At 41.7% G+C, this 19,534-nt stretch overlaps 1 protein-coding gene and 3 long non-coding RNA genes across 4 annotated transcripts in view; 3 read left to right on the forward strand and 1 right to left on the reverse strand.

Moving 5' to 3' along the window:
- The first annotated feature begins 1,010 nt into the window (after positions 1-1,010).
- On the forward strand, positions 1,011-3,341 carry LOC128472701 (uncharacterized). Its single transcript, XR_008346200.1, has 2 exons — positions 1,011-1,301; positions 3,185-3,341. It is a non-coding gene; the product is annotated as an uncharacterized LOC128472701 (long non-coding RNA).
- Positions 3,253-3,782, reverse strand: LOC128472703 (uncharacterized). Its single transcript, XR_008346202.1, has 2 exons — positions 3,628-3,782; positions 3,253-3,382 (listed from the first exon to the last, which is right to left on the reverse strand). It is a non-coding gene; the product is annotated as an uncharacterized LOC128472703 (long non-coding RNA).
- An 860-nt stretch (positions 3,783-4,642) lies between these two features.
- Positions 4,643-5,350, forward strand: LOC128472704 (uncharacterized). The gene is made up of 2 exons (XR_008346203.1): positions 4,643-4,775; positions 4,879-5,350. It is a non-coding gene; the product is annotated as an uncharacterized LOC128472704 (long non-coding RNA).
- Positions 5,351-12,124: 6,774 nt separating this feature from the next.
- MACF1 (microtubule actin crosslinking factor 1) overlaps positions 12,125-19,534 on the forward strand; it is a 103,642-nt gene continuing 96,232 nt past the window's right edge. Inside the window, exon 1 of the mRNA XM_053454613.1 lies at positions 12,125-12,336. Coding sequence (XP_053310588.1) covers positions 12,243-12,336 — 94 coding nt within the window. The 5' untranslated portion in view covers positions 12,125-12,242. The remainder of the gene's footprint in view (positions 12,337-19,534) is intronic.

A 19,534-nucleotide genomic window follows, 5' to 3' on the forward strand; every position in this document is an offset into this window, starting at 1 on the left:
TCAACCCATTGAACATCTTTGGGATGAACTGGAATGGAGATTGCGAGACAGGCCTTCTCACCCAACATCGGTACCTGACAAATGCTCTACTAGATAAATGGGCAAACATTTCCACAGAAACACTCCAACATCTTGGAAAGCCTTCCCAGAAGAGTAAAAACCTGTTATAGCTGCAAAGGGGGGACCAACTACATATTAATGTCTATGTATTTAGAATGCGAAGTCCCCGTTGGTGTCAGGATGTCAGATGTCACGTTTTCCATATAGTGTATGTGTGTGTATGTATGTATATATATTTACATATATATATATCATATATTGATATATATCAATTGTGTTCATCTCTATATATTTATATATCTCCAATGTGTGTTTGCGCATAAAGATACACGATAGAGAGACATCCACATGAAAGAAAAGGATAACCAATGGGGTAGTTGAAGAACATGCAGACAGCTCGTTGATAAGGTGTGTGTTTAATGGATGGGGATCTCCTGATTTCCTCACAGCTGGCCACGCCCCTCCCCATTCCTCACACACAGCGCTGGAGCGTCTCACTGCAGTCACTGGTACCCAAATGGAGCATGTATGTATGTGTCATATGTGTGCAGTGACGAGTCTGTGATACACACGTGTGCCGCTCTTTCACACATGTACACGGACGACGGGCACAGATCGGGGTGAGGCTCTTTGTACAGCAGCCCCTCCCTATCGGGAGCACAGACCGGCTCTGGAGTGGGGAGGTCTCCGTCTATCCCTGGACGTCCTTTTTATCGAACCTTCTGTAAATACCTGGATGTCGTAGCTTTGGCGATTTCCCTATTGTACATCGTGTGGATGTCTCTCTGTGGATGCACCGCAGTCACACACACTGGATGTGATATGCCTTTGCTGATGATGGTGCTGTCAGTGTAATAACGTTCTGATCTTCCGCCTGGACATTCATCTGTTATTTCTTGCTGTTCCTCTGTATCTCTTGTTATATATTGCCACTCTCGCAGGAGCGCCTGTCTCCGGACGTGACAGTGGCACTGGCTGTCTCTGGATGTCGTATCATTTGCCTGGCTGTCTCTTCATTTGATGTTGTGCCTAGACTGAATTTGCATTCTGAGGCTTGCTCTGGATGTCATATTTGTTTCCTGGTTGTAAGCGGTCACTGGCTGTCTCGCTGGGTGAGACATTGTTTCTGACAGCCACTGGATGTGACAGTGCCCTCTCGCCTGGATGCTTCCTTTCTTTGGGGGATTTGTGCACAGAACACATCACACCCCCATAGTTTAGGTTCCTTCTGTCACAAGGGGGTAAGTGACTGCCACACTAGCATGCAGGATCCATTCACCATGTACCATGTTGGGTCATATTACATATAGCGTACCCCATAATACTATATAACATGCAACAGAAAGATGAATCATCATGAAAGGTGCATTCATATGCAATGACTCGTCATCATATAACACCCACAACCTTGTCATCATATAAACATATATCGGGTGCTTTCATTATGCCATATCCAATGTCTTCTTCTCATTAAACTGTTGTAAGGTTATGTCATCATGTTAATTCCCGTATTTCTTATGGTTGCATGTCAGATCTCTTTTCCTAGCTTTTATCAGTGGGCCTTATTCAAATAGAATATGTTCAGGCGTGCAGTTCTGTAATACGATGATGTGATATGCAAAGTCAACAAGGATCTAACTTCTGCATTGCATTATGAGTTATTATAATGTATCAGACCTCTGTTATCACTGAATAACCTGCAATGAAATGAAACCACAGACCTGAGATTACATCATCTCAGTTAATGTTTTAATGCAAAATAAGTGTAATGTGATGTCATGCTGTCTTGAGGCACATGCAATTGTGGGATCATTCAAGATGACAGGTCCTCTCATAAAATATGTGTTGCTGGTGTTCTTCCTCCATCAGCTGTAAAAGAGCCAGTGTATCTCACCTGCTCACCGCAACTCACACACTAGCACGTTAATCTCAATGACAAACTATGATGTCACCGTTAATTTATGGTAGCATTTGTAACAATCCTTGAACCCCAGTTTCCTTATTGTATAAAAACATCATACCTCAATACACTGGATTGCAATAACTTAATTTCACTGCTGTCCTCAACATGTTTACCAATGTCCCCATACTCATTTCATTTTAGACCTTGTTCCCTATCATTTCATGTCTACTTTCTCATTATGATGTGCAGACCTGTTCCAAGTTAAGGGGCTGTGTGCCACCACAAAAGGTAATTAAATGTTTAGATTCTAAGCAGGCACGTAACATTGCAAAAGAAGTATGCTTATTTCAATTGACTCCGCTGATATATGTTGTAGATCTCCATGCCATGCCATGTTTCTTCCATTACACTGTTGCCTTATGCTTGCGTGGGCATTACAATTTAGGGACCATCTTAATTAGTACTTAAGATCCTCTGCCTTTAAGCACATATAAAGAAAGTCCATCTCAGCTCGCTATGTCATGCATTATGGGAAAGCATACTATAGTGTGGGAAGCTGGACAAATTTCATTCTCATTTTATTGCGAGAACCTTATATGATAATGTGGCTTATGTACAGACATGTGTAGCATGTCCTACATCTAACCTGTGATTAGCATAAACACAAAACAGTCAAGTAAATGGAACCATGGGAATCATGTGTTTATGGGCCCCACATGCTTCCCAAGCATTGTAACTTATAGGGTCCTTGTCCTAGGATCCTTTATCTTCTCCTCTGTCATCTAAGTAGCTCTTAGTCACAGCATCCTTCTTCATTACATCTCAATGCTTTGTTTTTTGTTCCACTCTTGTCTTTGCTTTTATCCATCTTAGTTGGTTTAAGTCTCTGTGAAGTGCATCTGGCCCATTTGACCTACCTTAGAGAGAGTCCTAGATTCTTGTCTCCTATACTTTTTGTCCAGCTTGTTCCTGGTATTTTGACACTTTTCATGCATCCTGTGGTCACTCAGTGAATTATGTCCCGTGTTCTGTAACATATGTCATCCCACACATTATCACTGTGTTGAGCCACATTATTTCACTTAATCTTTTACCTGCACACTATATTATCTACACATTACAGTGCAATCATCAGTACAATCATTGTGTTTGTATTAGACTCGAGATTTACAATAGTAGATTTCCTTTGCAATTGAGACCTAGTTTTCTTTCTATACCTAGAGAGACGTATGCACGCCTGTACAGCCATGTCATCCTCAGATGAAGAAACTCTCAGTGAGAGGTCATACCGTAGTGAAAGGTCCTGTCGCAGTGAGAGGTCTGGAAGTTTGTCACCGTGTCCTCCAGGCGATACTCTCCCTTGGAATCTGCCACGCCATGAACAGAAGAAGAGGAAGAGCAAGGACTCAGTGCTGGATCCTGCAGAGAGAGCTGTGGTCAGGGTTGCAGGTGAGGAAAGTGCACACTGTGTAATGGTTGCTATGATAACCTGTAGCTACTATGTTATCCCTGTAAAAGATGTTACGGCCAATAGCTGTTGTGGAGCTGTAGGTTGTCAAGTAGATAATATATTAGTTGATGAGTGCCACCTTGCAATGATAACTGGGCACTGACTGCCTACTATGTTTGGGTCTTTGACTACGGATATACTAAAACATACTTACAGTTCTCTCCATCAGCCTTCAGAGGCTGACAGTTTGACTGCTCTGCCCTCAACACTTAAATGCACACCTGTCTTGTGCAACATTTAGCTATTACAAAGCCAATAACCTACTATAGGCTGGCATTTGTGTGTGCTCAACAAAGTCTACAAAATCTGATGCTGGAGCTAAACAATTCCTGTCCTACAGCATACTACACACTTAATTATTATAAGTCCCAGCTGCTATTCATTATCCCGAGAGAGTATCTAGTGAGGTCCTCTTCTGCAGGGAGATGTTGCTGCATCTGGAGTTATCTCTTATACCCACTGGCTATATAAGGTTGATGTCTTGGGTGAGGTAAGGTACCTCCTCTTTAATGAGTTTAAGGGAGATGATGTCAGTGTGACTACCATTGCAATAAGTTCACACACGTTTTTGTGTCTTTTATGGGATTAGACTGAGAAACTTAAAAAACCCCAAACAATATAAAACAAAGCATTACTTGGAGAAGTTTGGCAGGGCAGCCTATATATGTCATACATAACTTGTAGCAGCATACGTTGATATATATTGAATGTGTAACATGCATTCCTTACCTTTGATGTCATGATCCCCTCCCTAACAATACTTCATCTAAATGATTTGTGTGTTTGTGCTTTGGGAAGGGCTGTGTATGTAATATAAATATGCATTTGTTTATACAAAAAAAAACAGTAGTGTCCTGAGGATTAAATACTGATGGGAAGCTGATTTTGCATTATCTGTTGCCATGGAAACTCCTAACCATGAGCAGCCATTCTTCTGGTTGCCATAGTAACAGAGCTCTTTTTGAGGATATCCTTGCATGGGGGAAGGGGTTCTCTGGTTCACTCCCGCTTCTCCTTGCCTTTGTTCTAGGGATAACATCCATGTATATATTTGGTGTTCAGCTTGTCTTCAGATGTGTGGGTTTCGCCCATATCACTGCTCAGTGTGTGTGATGAAGAAACATTATCCTCTGCTCTGCAGCAGCAGGAGCTCTGCAGAACCTCATACTTTTGTGAGCTAAAGCTGCCTATTTAATGCTTAGGAACATCTGCCATTTCAGTAGAATTTCCTGCTGCTTTCCGCGGCCATCAGCCTTTCCCTATGTCTGCTTGCACAGCGTTGAACTGTGGGGCAATTTTAAAGTGGCTAGGCATTCAAATTTGATACAATAAACATATTAACCATTTTTTTCTTAGCATCTAGTGAAGCCCAGGAGTATGGGTTTTTTCATAAGTATCCTGTGAGCTCTCTGGCAGTGATAGGGTTAAACAGGGAGATTATCGTTACATGATCTGAATTCATGAATAAGCAGTTTGCATCAGTCACACTTCTGAATACATTGTTATTAGCTACATTGGTTTGATCGTAGGGGTGGAGGCATGGTAACGTTGCTATGATGAGTGCTTACTTTGAGTTGCTAATACTGAGGCATCTTGGAATGGAGAGCCATTAGTGCAATAGTTGTACTTAAAAGAGAGGCACAATACACTGCTGTGAAAGTGTATTCCCAATTTCTTCTATTTTTGCATCATTGCCACACATGAATGTCTCAGATTATCAAACGAATTTTAATATTAGACAAAGATAATCCAAATAAACAGAAAATGTAGTTTTAAAATGATTGCATGTCCCTTGGTTACTAAGTAAATCAATTAACCAAACTGAATTGTAAATTGAGTTCAATTTCATTAGACACACCACGGCAAGATTATTACAAGCAGAGAAGATAAAAATGTTGTTGCGCTAAGATCAAATAATACAAATGTGTAATACGAGGCCTACCAAACAGGTGTGAGCATGCTGCAAATTGTATTGTAAGTGTATTAGCTGTACAGTGTATACAAAAAACAAAAAACTGTCTGCGCTTCTCACCTAATAAAGTTGGCAACAAATATATAAACATAATATAAATGAGAGGTTTTGTTTATATGAATTGGCCAAAGAATAATTAAGCTGACTGCCACGTCAAGGCACACTCTTAATTATTATAAGCCCTGAATCTGAACATCAATTAAATGGAACCTGTCTTGCAAAGTGAAATAGGCTAAAAGGTTTCAAAAAGCAACAATGAAGCAATCTAAAGAAATTCAAGTCTTAAAGGGTAAAAAAGCCATCACTCCAGTGAAACATGGAGAGAGCCAAATGGAGAGAATTTGAAACAGTAGGGACCTTCACAGGAGTGGCTGGCGCACCAAAATTCTGCCTAGAGCACATGAAAGACTTATCCAGGAGATCTTAAAAGATCGCAGAGTAACATCTAAAGAACTGCCGGCCTCACTTGCCTCAGCTAATGTCAGTGTTCATGATCCCACAAAAAATGGGACCCAACACAGCATTCTACAATAAGAACATACCAACAGGGAAACACGACAGGGGGTATTGTGATGGTCTGGTGTTGCTTCAGGACCTGAGCTACTTGCCATAATTGATGGAACCATGAGTTTTGTTACCCGAAAATCCTGAATATCCAGCCATCAGTTTGTGACCTAAAGATCAATTATACAGCAGTATGATGATCCGAAGCACACAAGCACGTCCACCACGAAATGGCTCAAAAGAAACAAGTCTTTGCGATGCGCGTAGACAACCTCCGCTGCTGCCGGCACTTCCTCTGGGGCTTCTATAACGGAGCGCCGGCATCACATGACCTTCCGGTGCTCATTCATAGAAGCCCTGGCGAAAGTGCCGGCAGCAGCAGCGGAGATTGTCTGTGCACATCACACATCAGAGAGGCAGAGTGGCATATAGGGGGTTAAAAGGAATATCAGGGAGGCAGAGTGGCATATAGGGGGTTAAAAGGAATATCAGGGAGGCAGAGTGGCATATAGGTGGGTTAAAAGGCATATCTGGGAGGCAGAGTGCATAAAGGGAGATATAAGGCATTTCTGGGGGGCAGAGTGCCATATAAGGCGGTATAAGGCATATCTGGGGGGTTATAAGGCATATCTTGGGGGCAGATGTACATAACCAGGGGCAGGTTGGCAAATAAAAGGAAATAAAAACATGAAATGCATTTTGTCTCAATCATAGTTTTTATTAAATATGAAAAAATAGTTTACATATGATTTAATATTTACTACTAAAACTTTTTTCTTATAGGGTAGTCCTATATTGAGGCTTTTTCTTTTTTTCCTTAATTACTATTCAAATTTTGGGGGGTCATCTTATAATCGAGCAAATATGGTACTCATTGCCAGTTATCACAAACATTTGATTGCAGTTGCCGCCAAGGGTGGCAGGACCCGTTATTAAGTTTAGAGGGACAATTACTTTTTTACATGGATGTTTTTTAAATAACTCTTTATCTTAAATGACAATTTAAAAGCTGCATTTTGTGTTTACTAGTGTTGTTTTTGCCTAGTGTTTGCCTTATATTAAAATTAGTTGGATGATCTAAAAACATATAAATATGACAAATAACAAAAATTGATTAAATAGAGAAGGGGTAAATACTTCACAGAATGTCCTTAGTCTTCCTTAGTTACCACACAACATGGGTCTTTCTGTTACATATCACAACTGAGAGCTACTTTGCATATGTATTGAATATAAAAATGTTTAGGGACTACAGATATATTTTCAGCATTGTATTCCTTTTATGTGATGTTTTTTTTAAGTTTTTTTGATGATTAATTGCAATAATAATAATGACAAGAAAAAGTAAGTAAATCCTTTGGAGCTACCAGGTTTTCTGTTCATAAAATGTGATCTGATCGACAAGTATAGACAAACACAATGTGCTCAAGCTAACGCACAAACCATGATAATCTTTAATGTCTTTATTGAACACACCCATTAAAAATTCACAGTGCTGGTGGAAATTCTAAGTGAACTCTTAGATGTAATAACCTTTGGCAGCAATAACCTCAAACAAGAGCTTCTGGTAGCTGTGGATCAGACCTGCACAACAATCAGGAGGAATTTTAGACCATTCTTCCTTACAGAACTGCTAATACAGGTCAGCCATATTCCTAGAGTGCTTGGTGTGAACGTCTCTCTGGAGGTCATTCCACAGCATCTAAAATGGGTTAAGGTCTGGGCTCTCAAAAAGAGGTATTTTCTTTTTTAAACCATTCTGTGGAAGGCTTACTTTGATGTTTAGGGTCATTGTCCTGCTGCATTACACAACTTTTTCTGAGCTTCTGACTTTATCCTGTATGATACCTTGATACACTTTGGATGATGGCTAGCTACCCAGGCCCCAAGGCAGCAAAGCATCCCTAAATCATGATGCTTCCTACATTATACCACCATTCAGATGATCTTTTCATGTGGGTATGCGGTGCTCTTTTTACGCCATACGTAGTGCTGGGTGTTCTTCAACTTGGTTTCATCAGTCCACAAAGTATTTTTCCGGTAGCTTTGCGGATTGTCAAACTTGAGGCAAACAACAGCGCAACAGCTTCTTCCTTGGTGTCCTGCCATGGTCTCCATGTGTTTTCAGTGTTTTGCATATGGAAGACTCATGAACAGATGTTAACCAGTCCCAATGATTTCTTTATTATGCCAATCCAATTTTATTGATTGGACTCCAGGTTTGCTAACTTGTGACTCAAATTAACTAAGAGATTAGCCTAGGGATTCACATACTTTTTCCTGCCCACATTGTGAATGTTTGAATAATGTACTCAATATGGAGAAAAACAAAACAATAATTTGTGTGTTATTAGTTAAAATCTTGTTTGTTCATTATTGTAAGTTAGATAAAGATTACCGGTATATCATACTTTAAGACAATTTTATACATTAATTCCAAAGGGTTTACTTTTTCTTGCCACTGTACGTACATCTCCCCAGGCTGTATATATATTTTTTTCTGAAGCCCAAGGTGTTGTGATTCAATTCGTTGTGTGATGTTAGGTGATCATGCTCCAAGGTGCCAAAAGTAAGGCCATGGTGGACACCGGGTCCTCAATATTCCTCATGTGGAACTGCACTCCCCCATAAGATAAACTAGAGGAAGGGCCAGATTTTGTTTGTCCATTGAAGTCTTCAAAAGAAATCTTCGGTGGCACAAAACATCAAAAAGTACAGTGTGTAAACAGTGTTAAAAAGAAAGCTAAATTGACCCCACAGGGTCACCTTGAAACGTTTTGGGGCCCTTTACAGAACAAATGGTCATGCCCCCCCCAGTTGACCCTCCCTCCACACCACCAGGATTTCCTCTTCTACTCATGTTTTTTGGTGGCAAAGATGAAGCAGACAAGCCATTTGGGGCATTGACAAGATGTTTGGGTACAAAGATGGCGCAGGCAATGTTTTTGAGCGCAAAGATGGTGCAGACAAGCTGTTTGAGTGCACAGACAAGCCATTTGGGCGCAAAAATGGCACAGACAATCTGGGGGCACTCCTAAGCTGTATGGGCACAAAGTTTAGCAGAGCCTGCACTGCAGACCTCTCATGTGCCGCTCACAGACTTCCACTGGGGCCGCTGCGTCCCTCTGTGTTGCTTGGGCTCTGTGCGAGCACTTCGCTTGTAACGCATAAGAGAAGCTCTGCTGGGTTTCTGCTTCCCCTGGGCGGTACAAGAGCCGTTGCTCACACGGTTTGTCGAGCAACGCACAGGTGAGCAGCACGGCGCTGGCAATCCTGCAAGGTTTTGCCCCGCATTAGAGACAGCGTGGACGGCCCACCGGGACTGGGCCTATTTTCAGGTAGGGGCCTGGAGCTGCAGCTCCATCAGTCCCTATGTTAATCCAGCCCTGATTGCGACCCTTTTGCTAGTGCATAGGGGTGTTTGCAGAATCCCCTATATGCATTTCACCTTCCTCCCACTCCCCCAGCTGTTTTCCTTGCATGTGAAATACTGCCAGTCAACTCCAACTCATCAAATGCTGAGGGCAGGGCTCTATTCAGACGCCTTGCACTGAAAGTGCTTTTCATAATTTAAATTAGAAGAGGGCAACTTGCAGAGCTGCAGCTTCTACCTTAGGCAAGTGATTTTTTTAAGAATGTGTATTAAAATAGTACTTTAATAAACATTCTTCTTTAGTGAGGTTGTTTTTTTAAGGCCAAATGCCCGAGACTGTTAACAGTCTTGTTAATAAGATCTCATGGCTGCATCTGTGTAAAAACCCAGGAACTGTCTTATATATTTCTTAGCCAATTTTAGAATGGATAAGAAGCATTTCAAAAATGCATTTAAACTCTGTTCCAGGGCGTTGGTTCTGATGTGAGCACACAGTGCAGGAGCTTATTTTGGATACCCATTAACATCATTTGTTCTCTGATCCTTCTATTAAGAATATCATTCTATAGTTATTTTTTATATTAATATTATATACTGGCAGTTATATTATGAACATGCGGTATAATCCCTCTTTATACCGCATTCCCACCCATTCTTAGCAAAAACTAGGGTGGGAGGAAAAACTGGCTTGATCTGGAAATCTCTTTAATCCCAACTAACACAGCGTGGATTTTACTGATGGTTTTTCGACAAAATGATCTTAGGAGAAAGTGGTTGGGAGTGTTATTTCATCTAAATCTGTCTGCAGATTTAGAGCAATAAGCACGTAACCCTCATGGAGACTTTTAGGTTTGCTTGCAGGGATAGACCAAATACAAAATTATGTATGTAGCTTGTAAGAGAGCTTCAGAGATATATAGGTATAATTTGCAGTAATGTAGAAGTCAGGGAAAAGAGCCTTATGTTTAGTGGAGGTCAGATTAATTCAGAAGTTTTATAGGACAATCTCTTCCAAGTGCCCTGCACCCCCTATTTTTATAGGTTACATGCCCACTTTGGATCACGGATTTTATTCAGTATTGTGAACTTTATTTATAGGGGGAGTGCCAGGAGCTTTTTTTGGGGGGGGGCAGTGATGGCACAGACAAGCTGTTTTAGGGCAAAAATGGCACAGACCAGCTGTTTGGGGCAAAGATGGCACAGATAAGCTGTTTGGGGCAAAGGCACTCACAAGCTGTTTGGGGCAAAGGTGGCACTCTCAAGCTGTTTAGGACAAAGGTGCCACTGTGGGACATGTTGCTTTGTGAAGTTGGGGGCCCGCGGGCAACTTTCGCACCAAGGCCCTGTGGTTTTCTAGGTTCGCCCCTGGTATTGGACACCAGTAGATTGTACATATTCAACACATTGTCTGTAAAATGTGCTTTGAGTCATAGAAGCCGGGCTTCTATGACTGAGCACCGGAAGGTCACGTCACACTGGTGCTCCGTTGTAGAAGCCCCGGCGGAAGTGTCGGGCAGCAGCGGAGGTTGTCTCAGCGCATGGCGCAGACGTTCACCAGGTGCATGAGAGGAGGATCCTGCAGCGCTGTGGAGCACCAGAAGATCATGTCGCTCACAGCAGCGGAGGTTGTGTGCGCACATCGTGCAGAAGTCCACCGGCTGCCAGGGAGACTTCTGTTTGAGCTCTGATTATAAGACAACCTCGACTATAAGACGAGGGGTATTTTTCAGGGCATTTGAAATCTGGGTGATCTTTCACCTGCCTTCTTGAGTAGCGCTGAAGAAAGGGCAGGCCTGCAAGGGACTGGGATAAGAGCCATCCCTGTATGCACTGTTTATGCTTGAGCCCAGAAAGTGTTCACTCTACTCACTTTTAGTTTAGTGAGATAAGTGAAACAGCCTCTTAGCAGAAGTAGTAGAGGTTAATGCAGTAAGGGAATTTATACGCATGGGACAGGCATAAAGCTATTCTGAATCTAAGACAAGACTAAGGACTGATTAAGATGTGAGTCTTTACATCAGGGAAAATGGGTAGACTAAATGAGCCCAATGGTTCTTATCTGACGTCAGATTCTATTTTTCTGTGTTTGAAGTTTAACTGTGATATGTGTTGTGTATCAGCCCTGACCTTAAGGTCTCTGTAAAAGAAATGATCCCGAGGGCCCCTATTTGTCCTAATTTCTGGTCTATTAGATATTGTCCCATTAGATGTTTGGCAGCATATTGGTCCTTGGTTTGGATGCAGGTGAGCGTGGCGCTTTACTATTTGATACTCCTCACACATGTAGCTTCAGATATTTTTTCGTATACTTTATGTATAAATAGTTATAAAAACTGATCCCTCAAGGGCCTGGTTCCACATCAAAGTTTGCCCATAGATCCAAGCGATTGTGCTTTTCCTTTGACTTCTGTTGTGTTTTTCTAGCAATAAGGCTGCGTAAATGACGTTTTTTTTTTATCAGCAAGCTGTTTTTAAGGAGAAATGTTGGTGGAAAAGCACATTTTCTTTGAGCTTCACACCTTGTGCGATTAGGTACATCTAACGACGATGAGATGTCAACTACCCCACTAAGTTATACTTTCGAATGTGGACTCATATTCCATGTTGAGCACTACTATTGTCATCGGTTTACCTGTCGACGTGTCGACGTGGTGCAGTAATGGACGCAGCCGTTCTTCGATTCCAATACTCAAGTCACCACTAGATGGCCCTCGTCTCCCAGCCTAGGTCCAGGTTGCGGTTCCGCCAATGGCCACTGGGTGTCTGTCTATCACTGACTTCCCAGGTGTAGTTCCCCCTCGACCAGCAGGGTGTCCTCCTCGGTTTTTCCTTACGGGGCGGGGACAGGAGCCGGAAGTTGGATTCACAGACACCCGACTGTCCGGCGGGTACCGGGCACACAGCTGGCGGAGCGGGCGTCATGTCGGGGTATATCCCGGGACAACTCCCGGCGGATCGGAGCCAGGAGAATGAGTTTGTGCGCGCTTATGAAGGAGTGCTAGAGAGATACAAAGGTACCGGGGCAAGACGCGTCTGAGGAGGGAATACCGAGGGCTGATGTGCTGCGCGTCCTAAAGGTGCTCGGGGACCTCCCGGCTACCCTGTTAGGTGGAAGCAGGACGAGCAAGCAAAGAGGCGACACAGCACTGTGATATGGAATAAGAGACAGTATAGCTAGGTGGCATGTGATGGGGGAGAGCCTGTGACAAGAGCGTGAGACATCGTAGCGATGTTTACTGGGGCCGGTCTGACAGCAGAGCTATAGGTCCAGCTTGTGACAAGGACTAGCCAGCCACTGAACAATAACAGCTAGTGCTGGGGTGTGACAGGAAAGAGGGGGCATTTTGGGGCTTGGGGGGACTGAGACTGTTGTGAGGTGTTTTCTGAGGCACCGTCTGCGGCTTAACTGAGACATGAGGAGGGGATTTCTGGCATGTGTCAGTGTTACTGTAAATGGAGTCACAGTCCTCCTCCAGCATAAGGCACAGTCTTCTCTGCAGTTATTATTTCAAGGGATAGTCCTTGGGGTGTAACAGTGGATAAATATGGAACGTTTCTGGGTGGGACAGTGACCGGGAAAAAGTTATGGGTGTAGTAATGACATAGATAGAAGTCTGTGATATGTGACAGCCCAGCACGCACGGCAACCTCTGTTGTTTCTTAATGATGGCTCTTTTGATAAGTTAGGGGGTATTGACAACGTTATAGCATAACACTTCCAGAATGTCTGGCCGCCTATTGTTTTATATGAATAAAAGGAGTAAGCAGGTCACATGGGTGTATCAGGGGCAAGTGTAGACAATCTTGGGTGTAACAATGACACAAGTAAACCAATTACTTTGACAATAATAATATTTTTGGGTGTAGCACTCTCCTACATCATAAAACTCTATATACATTATTATATTTATATATTGTTTAAAGCTGTTTTTACATGGGATGTGAATAGAAGATAAAGAAATACTTAAAGATGATCTCATGAGATCGGTGCCACAGGAATAACTAAACAGAATGCTTTGTGCTTACGGAAGAATTTTCATTGCCAAAGGGGTGGCACACATATTGTTTGCTCCTCTGGAACTGGGTGAGCCATTGAGGCTAGGGGAAGATGCAGTCTCATCGTGCGTTATAAGACATATTGTTTGAGAAGGTGAGTAATAACACTTAAACTGAAAAAAGTGAGAGCCCTGGAGGTGTGCCATTGACTTCAATCATTTATACAAAGTTGGAAGTCCTAGGCTGTAACCCAAGTATATCAATGCATCTCGGTATTGATCCGGAGATTTGTTTTGACAGTTTTGATGTCATAAGATGACTGTACAAGATGATGCCATTGTATAGATATAACAGAGATTGGAAGGTAGAGGCCTGAGAACAGTAAGGGGCAGTGTTGGAGTAAAAAACGCACAAGGAGGGATATGAAGCAGCAGTTCATCTTGTAACAGCACTGTGAAGTGGTTAAATTAAAGCGTTATCCTTGGAACACACAAATGTAGTGAATACTCTGCTGTATGCCTAAGAGAAATAAGGTATACTGTTATTCTTCATCTCCCCAAACCATTACTATTTGTGATGAGAATTGCAATACAAACCCCCAATGAAATCTCAGACATCCTAATGTTCATGTTGTATATGTTTCCCATTAATACATGTTTAATGATCAGATAGATGAGAAAGAAGAGAATCTTTTTTTGCCCATGCTAATAGGCTGGTAAAACATGATAGCTGGCAGCGAATGAATACTGGTGTGTATGCTTTAAGGGGGGCTCCCTCTGTTTTTAATGCCAGTATCAAATTTAAAACATTTTCAAGAATGTTGTCCCTTTTTCTCTTAACGGTTCTAATACGACTTAGCATTATTATTATCTTGGCTGAATCTAGAACACAAACTCCCCAACTCCCCTTATTGTACCTCCTGTGGTAACCAATAGAATAGTCTTAATCACACAGCCAAATGCTCGACTTATTAACTAATCAAGTCTACGGCGCAACAGAATTCATTCATTTCCATTTAAATGCTGGTGTGCAACCTATACATATATAAGTATGACTGGCTAGGAGCACATCTTTTGCTGTGAGTGGCCAGGTATTTTCATCTATATAGTGCTCTGGGAGTCTGTATAAGAACACTGTCTACATAAAGTGTTATACACAACCCTTAATGGATCTGATCCATGTATTTGTGGGAGATAGGTCCACTCTCTATTAGGAATCCTGATAGGCTAGTAAAACAAAATACTAAGGGTAACATAGGAAGATGTTCCGACTCTAGAACCAATATATTTTCTGTTCCCTGATAGTCGTTTATTAACTATTAATGATAAAATTCCTGTTCATCAATGTGATTCAGGAAAAGCTGCATACTTAAGGACACGTGTAATTTTAATAAAGTTGAGAATTGAGCTTAGAGGTGTCAGGCTGGGAGGAAGTAACGCACGAGAGAGGGTGTGTCCCCCCCCAGGATAGACGCTGTTAGGACAACCAGGTGTGTCCCAGACATAAGCTTCCTTCCTGCATCTCTTTAATCTATCATGGGATGAGGACAGACCAGGGGTGCGACTCGTGGAACGCATGGTAGAGGCATGCATTGAGGCTTGTGGGTTTTCTCCCACATACTTCAAAATTACCTTTAAAACAAAGGGTCTTTAACTCAAGCTTGAGTTTGAAAGATGGTATCTGTGAGAATATGAAATGTTTACAGAGAGTGCATTGTGCATGGAATACCTCGCCTGAAATCGTGGTAGAGCCAGACAGAATAAGGGAATGCAAAAGCAAGCACACACTTGCGTTGGTCATGGGGTTTCTGCTCGTGTGGTGATCAATCATGAGCAGATGGATTACTTGTTAATAACAAATTCCATGGATGTCTGCAATGGGCAGAAACTGTGTAAAATAATAGTTGACATTGTAAGTTTAGATGCACCAAAACATGGGCAGTATTTGGACATTTTCCTAGTGCCCACCAGCAAAAGGCAGCCAGCACTTACAGGCCAGGTTCTAGGTTGAATGGAGCAGGCAGCATCTTGGGCAACAGCCAAGATTGGAGCTGTAGCACCAGTTGTCTTTTGTTCTCCATTTATTACAAGTTAATTTGTTCTGTCTTGATGCCTTTCTCTTTATCATCATCTCTCTCTCTCTCTTTATCATCATCTCTCTCTCTCTCTCTCTCTCTCTCTCTCTCTCTCTCTCTCTCTCTATCTATCTATCTATGCTATGAGTGGGATAAGAAGCTTCCTTTTTTCCTTTTCTTGGGCATTCTGAAGACATTGATTAAGGTTGGATGGTTCAATTGGCTAAGGGTTTTTTTTTGGAACTGGCCACAGAAGCATAGCCAGGGTGTGCTGAGGAAGTGCAACAGACTGGGGATTAAATGAGCTAAGCTGTTGGCTCTCCTTTATTGGTCATTTTCTTACAAATAATGAACACCACGTGATCTCTAATTAACATACATGCGTATAAGAAGAAAAGAAAAATTCAAATATGACAGAATGAAAAAGTGCTTTTGGGCTACATTGTTTTTGATGTTTTTTTTAAAAGTGGAAAAGTTTGTTTTTTTTTGCTGTATACACAATGTCAGGCACATTTACAAACATAAAACTCATGTCTGGTGTAAAAACGTGACTGTTTACACATGTATTAGTGCTGTTATGCTTCAATGAAAATTGTGTGCTTTACTTATGACTAGAACCATGAAAAAGCACTCCCAATATAACGGTAGAAGTCAGGGATTACATGGTAATGTATGGATATAAACTGCATTCTGTGAGTATCTATCCTATAGGACTTTTCATTAGGTGGAATTTTAAAGCACTTTTCCCTTAAACTGATAAAATTATGAATTCCTGTTTTAAATTCCATTTGATTTCCTCAACTTTTGCAACAATCTGTAGTTATGGTCCAGCTTTTATTCCCTCTCATAGAAACCTGGTTTATTTACTAAACATTGGCACGCTAAATCCTAGGAGCCAGGTAGCTGTGATCCTTAATACATTAGTGTTTAAAGAATTTATCTTTTTAGTTTGATTGTTATAAAAGGCAAATGCTTTCACCGAACAGATAATTGTATCCTTCTCGAGTTCTTAGTGTTTTCACATTATAGTCTCATGGAATGCTAAATATATTCGGGGATTGTCTTTGTCTTCACGAAACGGGCTAGATTAAGATGCTTGGCTCATGGTACAGACAAGGAATGCTTTTCAAATAACATGCCTCATGGTGTTAGAGATAGAAAGTACCGGAATAGTGGGGAAAGTACACATGCAGGGAGAGCTTGAATGAAGGGTGCTGCTCAATTGAACTACTGAGCGGCAAGCGGCATAAAGATATGACAAGGATGAACATAATGAGCGCTTGTCACACTGATTATTTGCACAGAGCTCAAATGTAAACGAGGACTGAACAGACAGGAGCCCTGGACACTGGATACAGGGACAGAGAAATGATCAGACTTAGATGCTAGGAGAAGAGAATGTGCCTACCTGGGGTGTGATCATGTTTATTGTATATACCCAGTAATCTGTGAAATATTTCACTACTGAAGTATTCCAAACATCCACCCATAAAAGGATCACGCTCTGCTGTCTTGAGAACGTTGACGGGTATATTTCAGTGGTCTGATTAATATGTGTGCGACCAGTTACTCTTTAATAAGGTGTTTCTGGTTTGAGGAACTGGTCATGCTGGGGTGGTTTGTTAGGGGACTGGTTTTACTGGTGCAGCAGCTGGTTATAAGATTTTCTAGCAACTGGTTATGGGATTCCCAGCTGTTCTGTCTCTCCCCCAACTGGAATTTCTGGTGTCTACAAAATTTGCTTTATTAACCCTTCACATGTTCCAAATCTGCGAACAACTGTGTTTCATGTGACCATAAGTTACCGAGACGCGAGTCAGATGCTCGGATGTTCTCTGTGCTTGTTGTAACGTGTTTCTCAGCCTGTCTGCATTGGGAGAGATTTTATGATTCTGTGTTGGACGTGTCTCCTGAATGCCTGAGTTATGAATGCAATGTGTGCCTCCTGCATTGCAGGGATGTGTGGGACTGCTGTGTTAAGGAAGCAACAGAAGCAGGAATGTGACTATAGCCCAACCAGAAGACCATTTTCTACCGGCTAAAATACCTTACGCATTACTTGGTACTTGGCTTCATCATCTTTTCAGGATACTCTAAAACTGAAATTCCCTTGCCGTAGTAACCGCTACCTCTCGTTCTGCAACCCTTTCACTGAAAAGCTACTTTCTTACATTTTGCGTATTTTGACCCTCAACAATGCCCCCTTTCAAAGCAATAAATGTCTCCATTACCTGCACTGCAATATTGATTATGAAACTATGACCTAGTGAAAAGCCTTTATAAAACCAAGTGATCTACCTGTATACACCAGGCATGCACCGCTATACAGTGGTGTGCACCGCATGCTTGCCATACAGCATCCTGTTCCTCCTTAATGAATAGAAAGACATTGAAAGGATCAGAATCCTACAGATTCTTGACTCGCATACTATAAAGTAAGTGGCAGTGGTTGTTGTGTGCGGTTGTCTGGGTTACTCCTAATGACCCCCAAGCTACAGGTGATAATCCGGTGCTGGCCACTAATAGATTCAGAGCAAGGTTAAAAATTGACACGCAGATTAGAGAGGAAACTGCCCCAAGATCTTGCCTGGAAGCAGAGGTTTACCAAGCTATTTTGAATCAGAGGAAATGACTTTCAATGTCGACTATTATTCAATGTCAATGCAGGACAATAAGCTATTAAGAAAAAATAAAGGCCATGTGCCAAAAAAAAAAACTTTGCACACAGTCACAATAATGTTCTGTTAGAAGTGACAGTATTAGACCCGCATGCTTACATTGGTCTAACACAGGGGGCTGCATCTCCTGACACCGGCCTGTATGATCTGCATAGTTTAGGTATCAGGTTAGGTCCTATCATGTATACACACACAATGGCTATTCTTTTTTGTCGTGCAGAAACATTGATAAAAAGATGTAGCAGTTGGAGGCATGTTGATAATGCACCAGTAAATGCATCCTCTGTTATCAGGCTGTGCGATGTTTGATTCTTTTAGCTTTATGTTGAAAATGACTCTAATATAATAAAAGGCTACATGGCTCGGAGCTATGTGTTTTAGCATTGTGGGCAATTATGTTAACTTCCTCTATTCCTAGTTTTCTGTAGGAGTTAAAATTGCTACCAAGATTAAAAAGCTATTAAAGAGCGAATCTGAAATGAGAAGGTCTGTTGCATGCTGGGATACATTGTCACGTCAGTCGAAGTGATAGGAAATCTAAGTGCATGTTCACAATGAATAATGAAGTGAGGGAGTTAGAATTACAGCTACATTAATCAGACCGCTAAATATAAAAAGGTAAAAAAAATAATAATAGTTATGAGAATTAAAAAAAAAAAGTAAATATCAATCAGTAAGTAAATGGACTCCAGGGATGGCACCATGACATCATAAAGGGTACTATCTAGTTACAAGAGAGATCCTTGAGTGTTTTAAAGACTTCCTGTTAAAAAAAAGTCTAAAAATAAAATATAAATAAAAAATTGTAAAATTAAAAAAATGCTATGCAGAGAAAGTCGGTACACAAACCTGGAAAAGAGGAATAACGGTTGAACAAAGATATGCTACAAATGGCAAAAAAGCTCTGGCCACGAAAGGGGATATGTATACATTTGGGTAGCGCAGTGAATGTATAGCATACATACGATTAGTGGATTTTATCATCCACGTGTCTCACCCGTGTTAATACCAATGAATTCTTCATGCTTTGGCTTTGATGATTGATGGTTTTACATCAATCCCTCAAGATTGTAAGCTTGCCAGCAGGGCTCTCTCCACCTAAAGCAGGCATGTCCAAACTTTTTTCGAAGAGTGCCAGATTTGATGAAGTGAACATGTGCGAGGGCCGACCATTTTGCCTGACATTTTCTGAACCATTAAAATTAAATGCAAATTAACTATTTTATGCAAAGTTTATTGAAAACGGCATACCACATCTATCCCTTTCTCACTATCTCCCCTCCATACCCCCCTTCTCACAATCTCCCCTCTCCCTCCCTACCCCCCTTCTCACAATCTCCCCTCTCCCTCCCTACCCCCCTTCTCACAATCTCCCCTCTCCCTCCCTACCCCCCTTCTCACAATCTCCCCTCTCCCTCCCTACCCCCCTTCTCTCAATCTCCCCTCTCCCTCCCTACCCCCCTT

The sequence above is a fragment of the Spea bombifrons genome, chromosome 2 (genome assembly GCF_027358695.1).
Source record: "Spea bombifrons isolate aSpeBom1 chromosome 2, aSpeBom1.2.pri, whole genome shotgun sequence".
In the NCBI taxonomy this organism is placed as follows: domain Eukaryota; kingdom Metazoa; phylum Chordata; class Amphibia; order Anura; family Pelobatidae; genus Spea; species Spea bombifrons.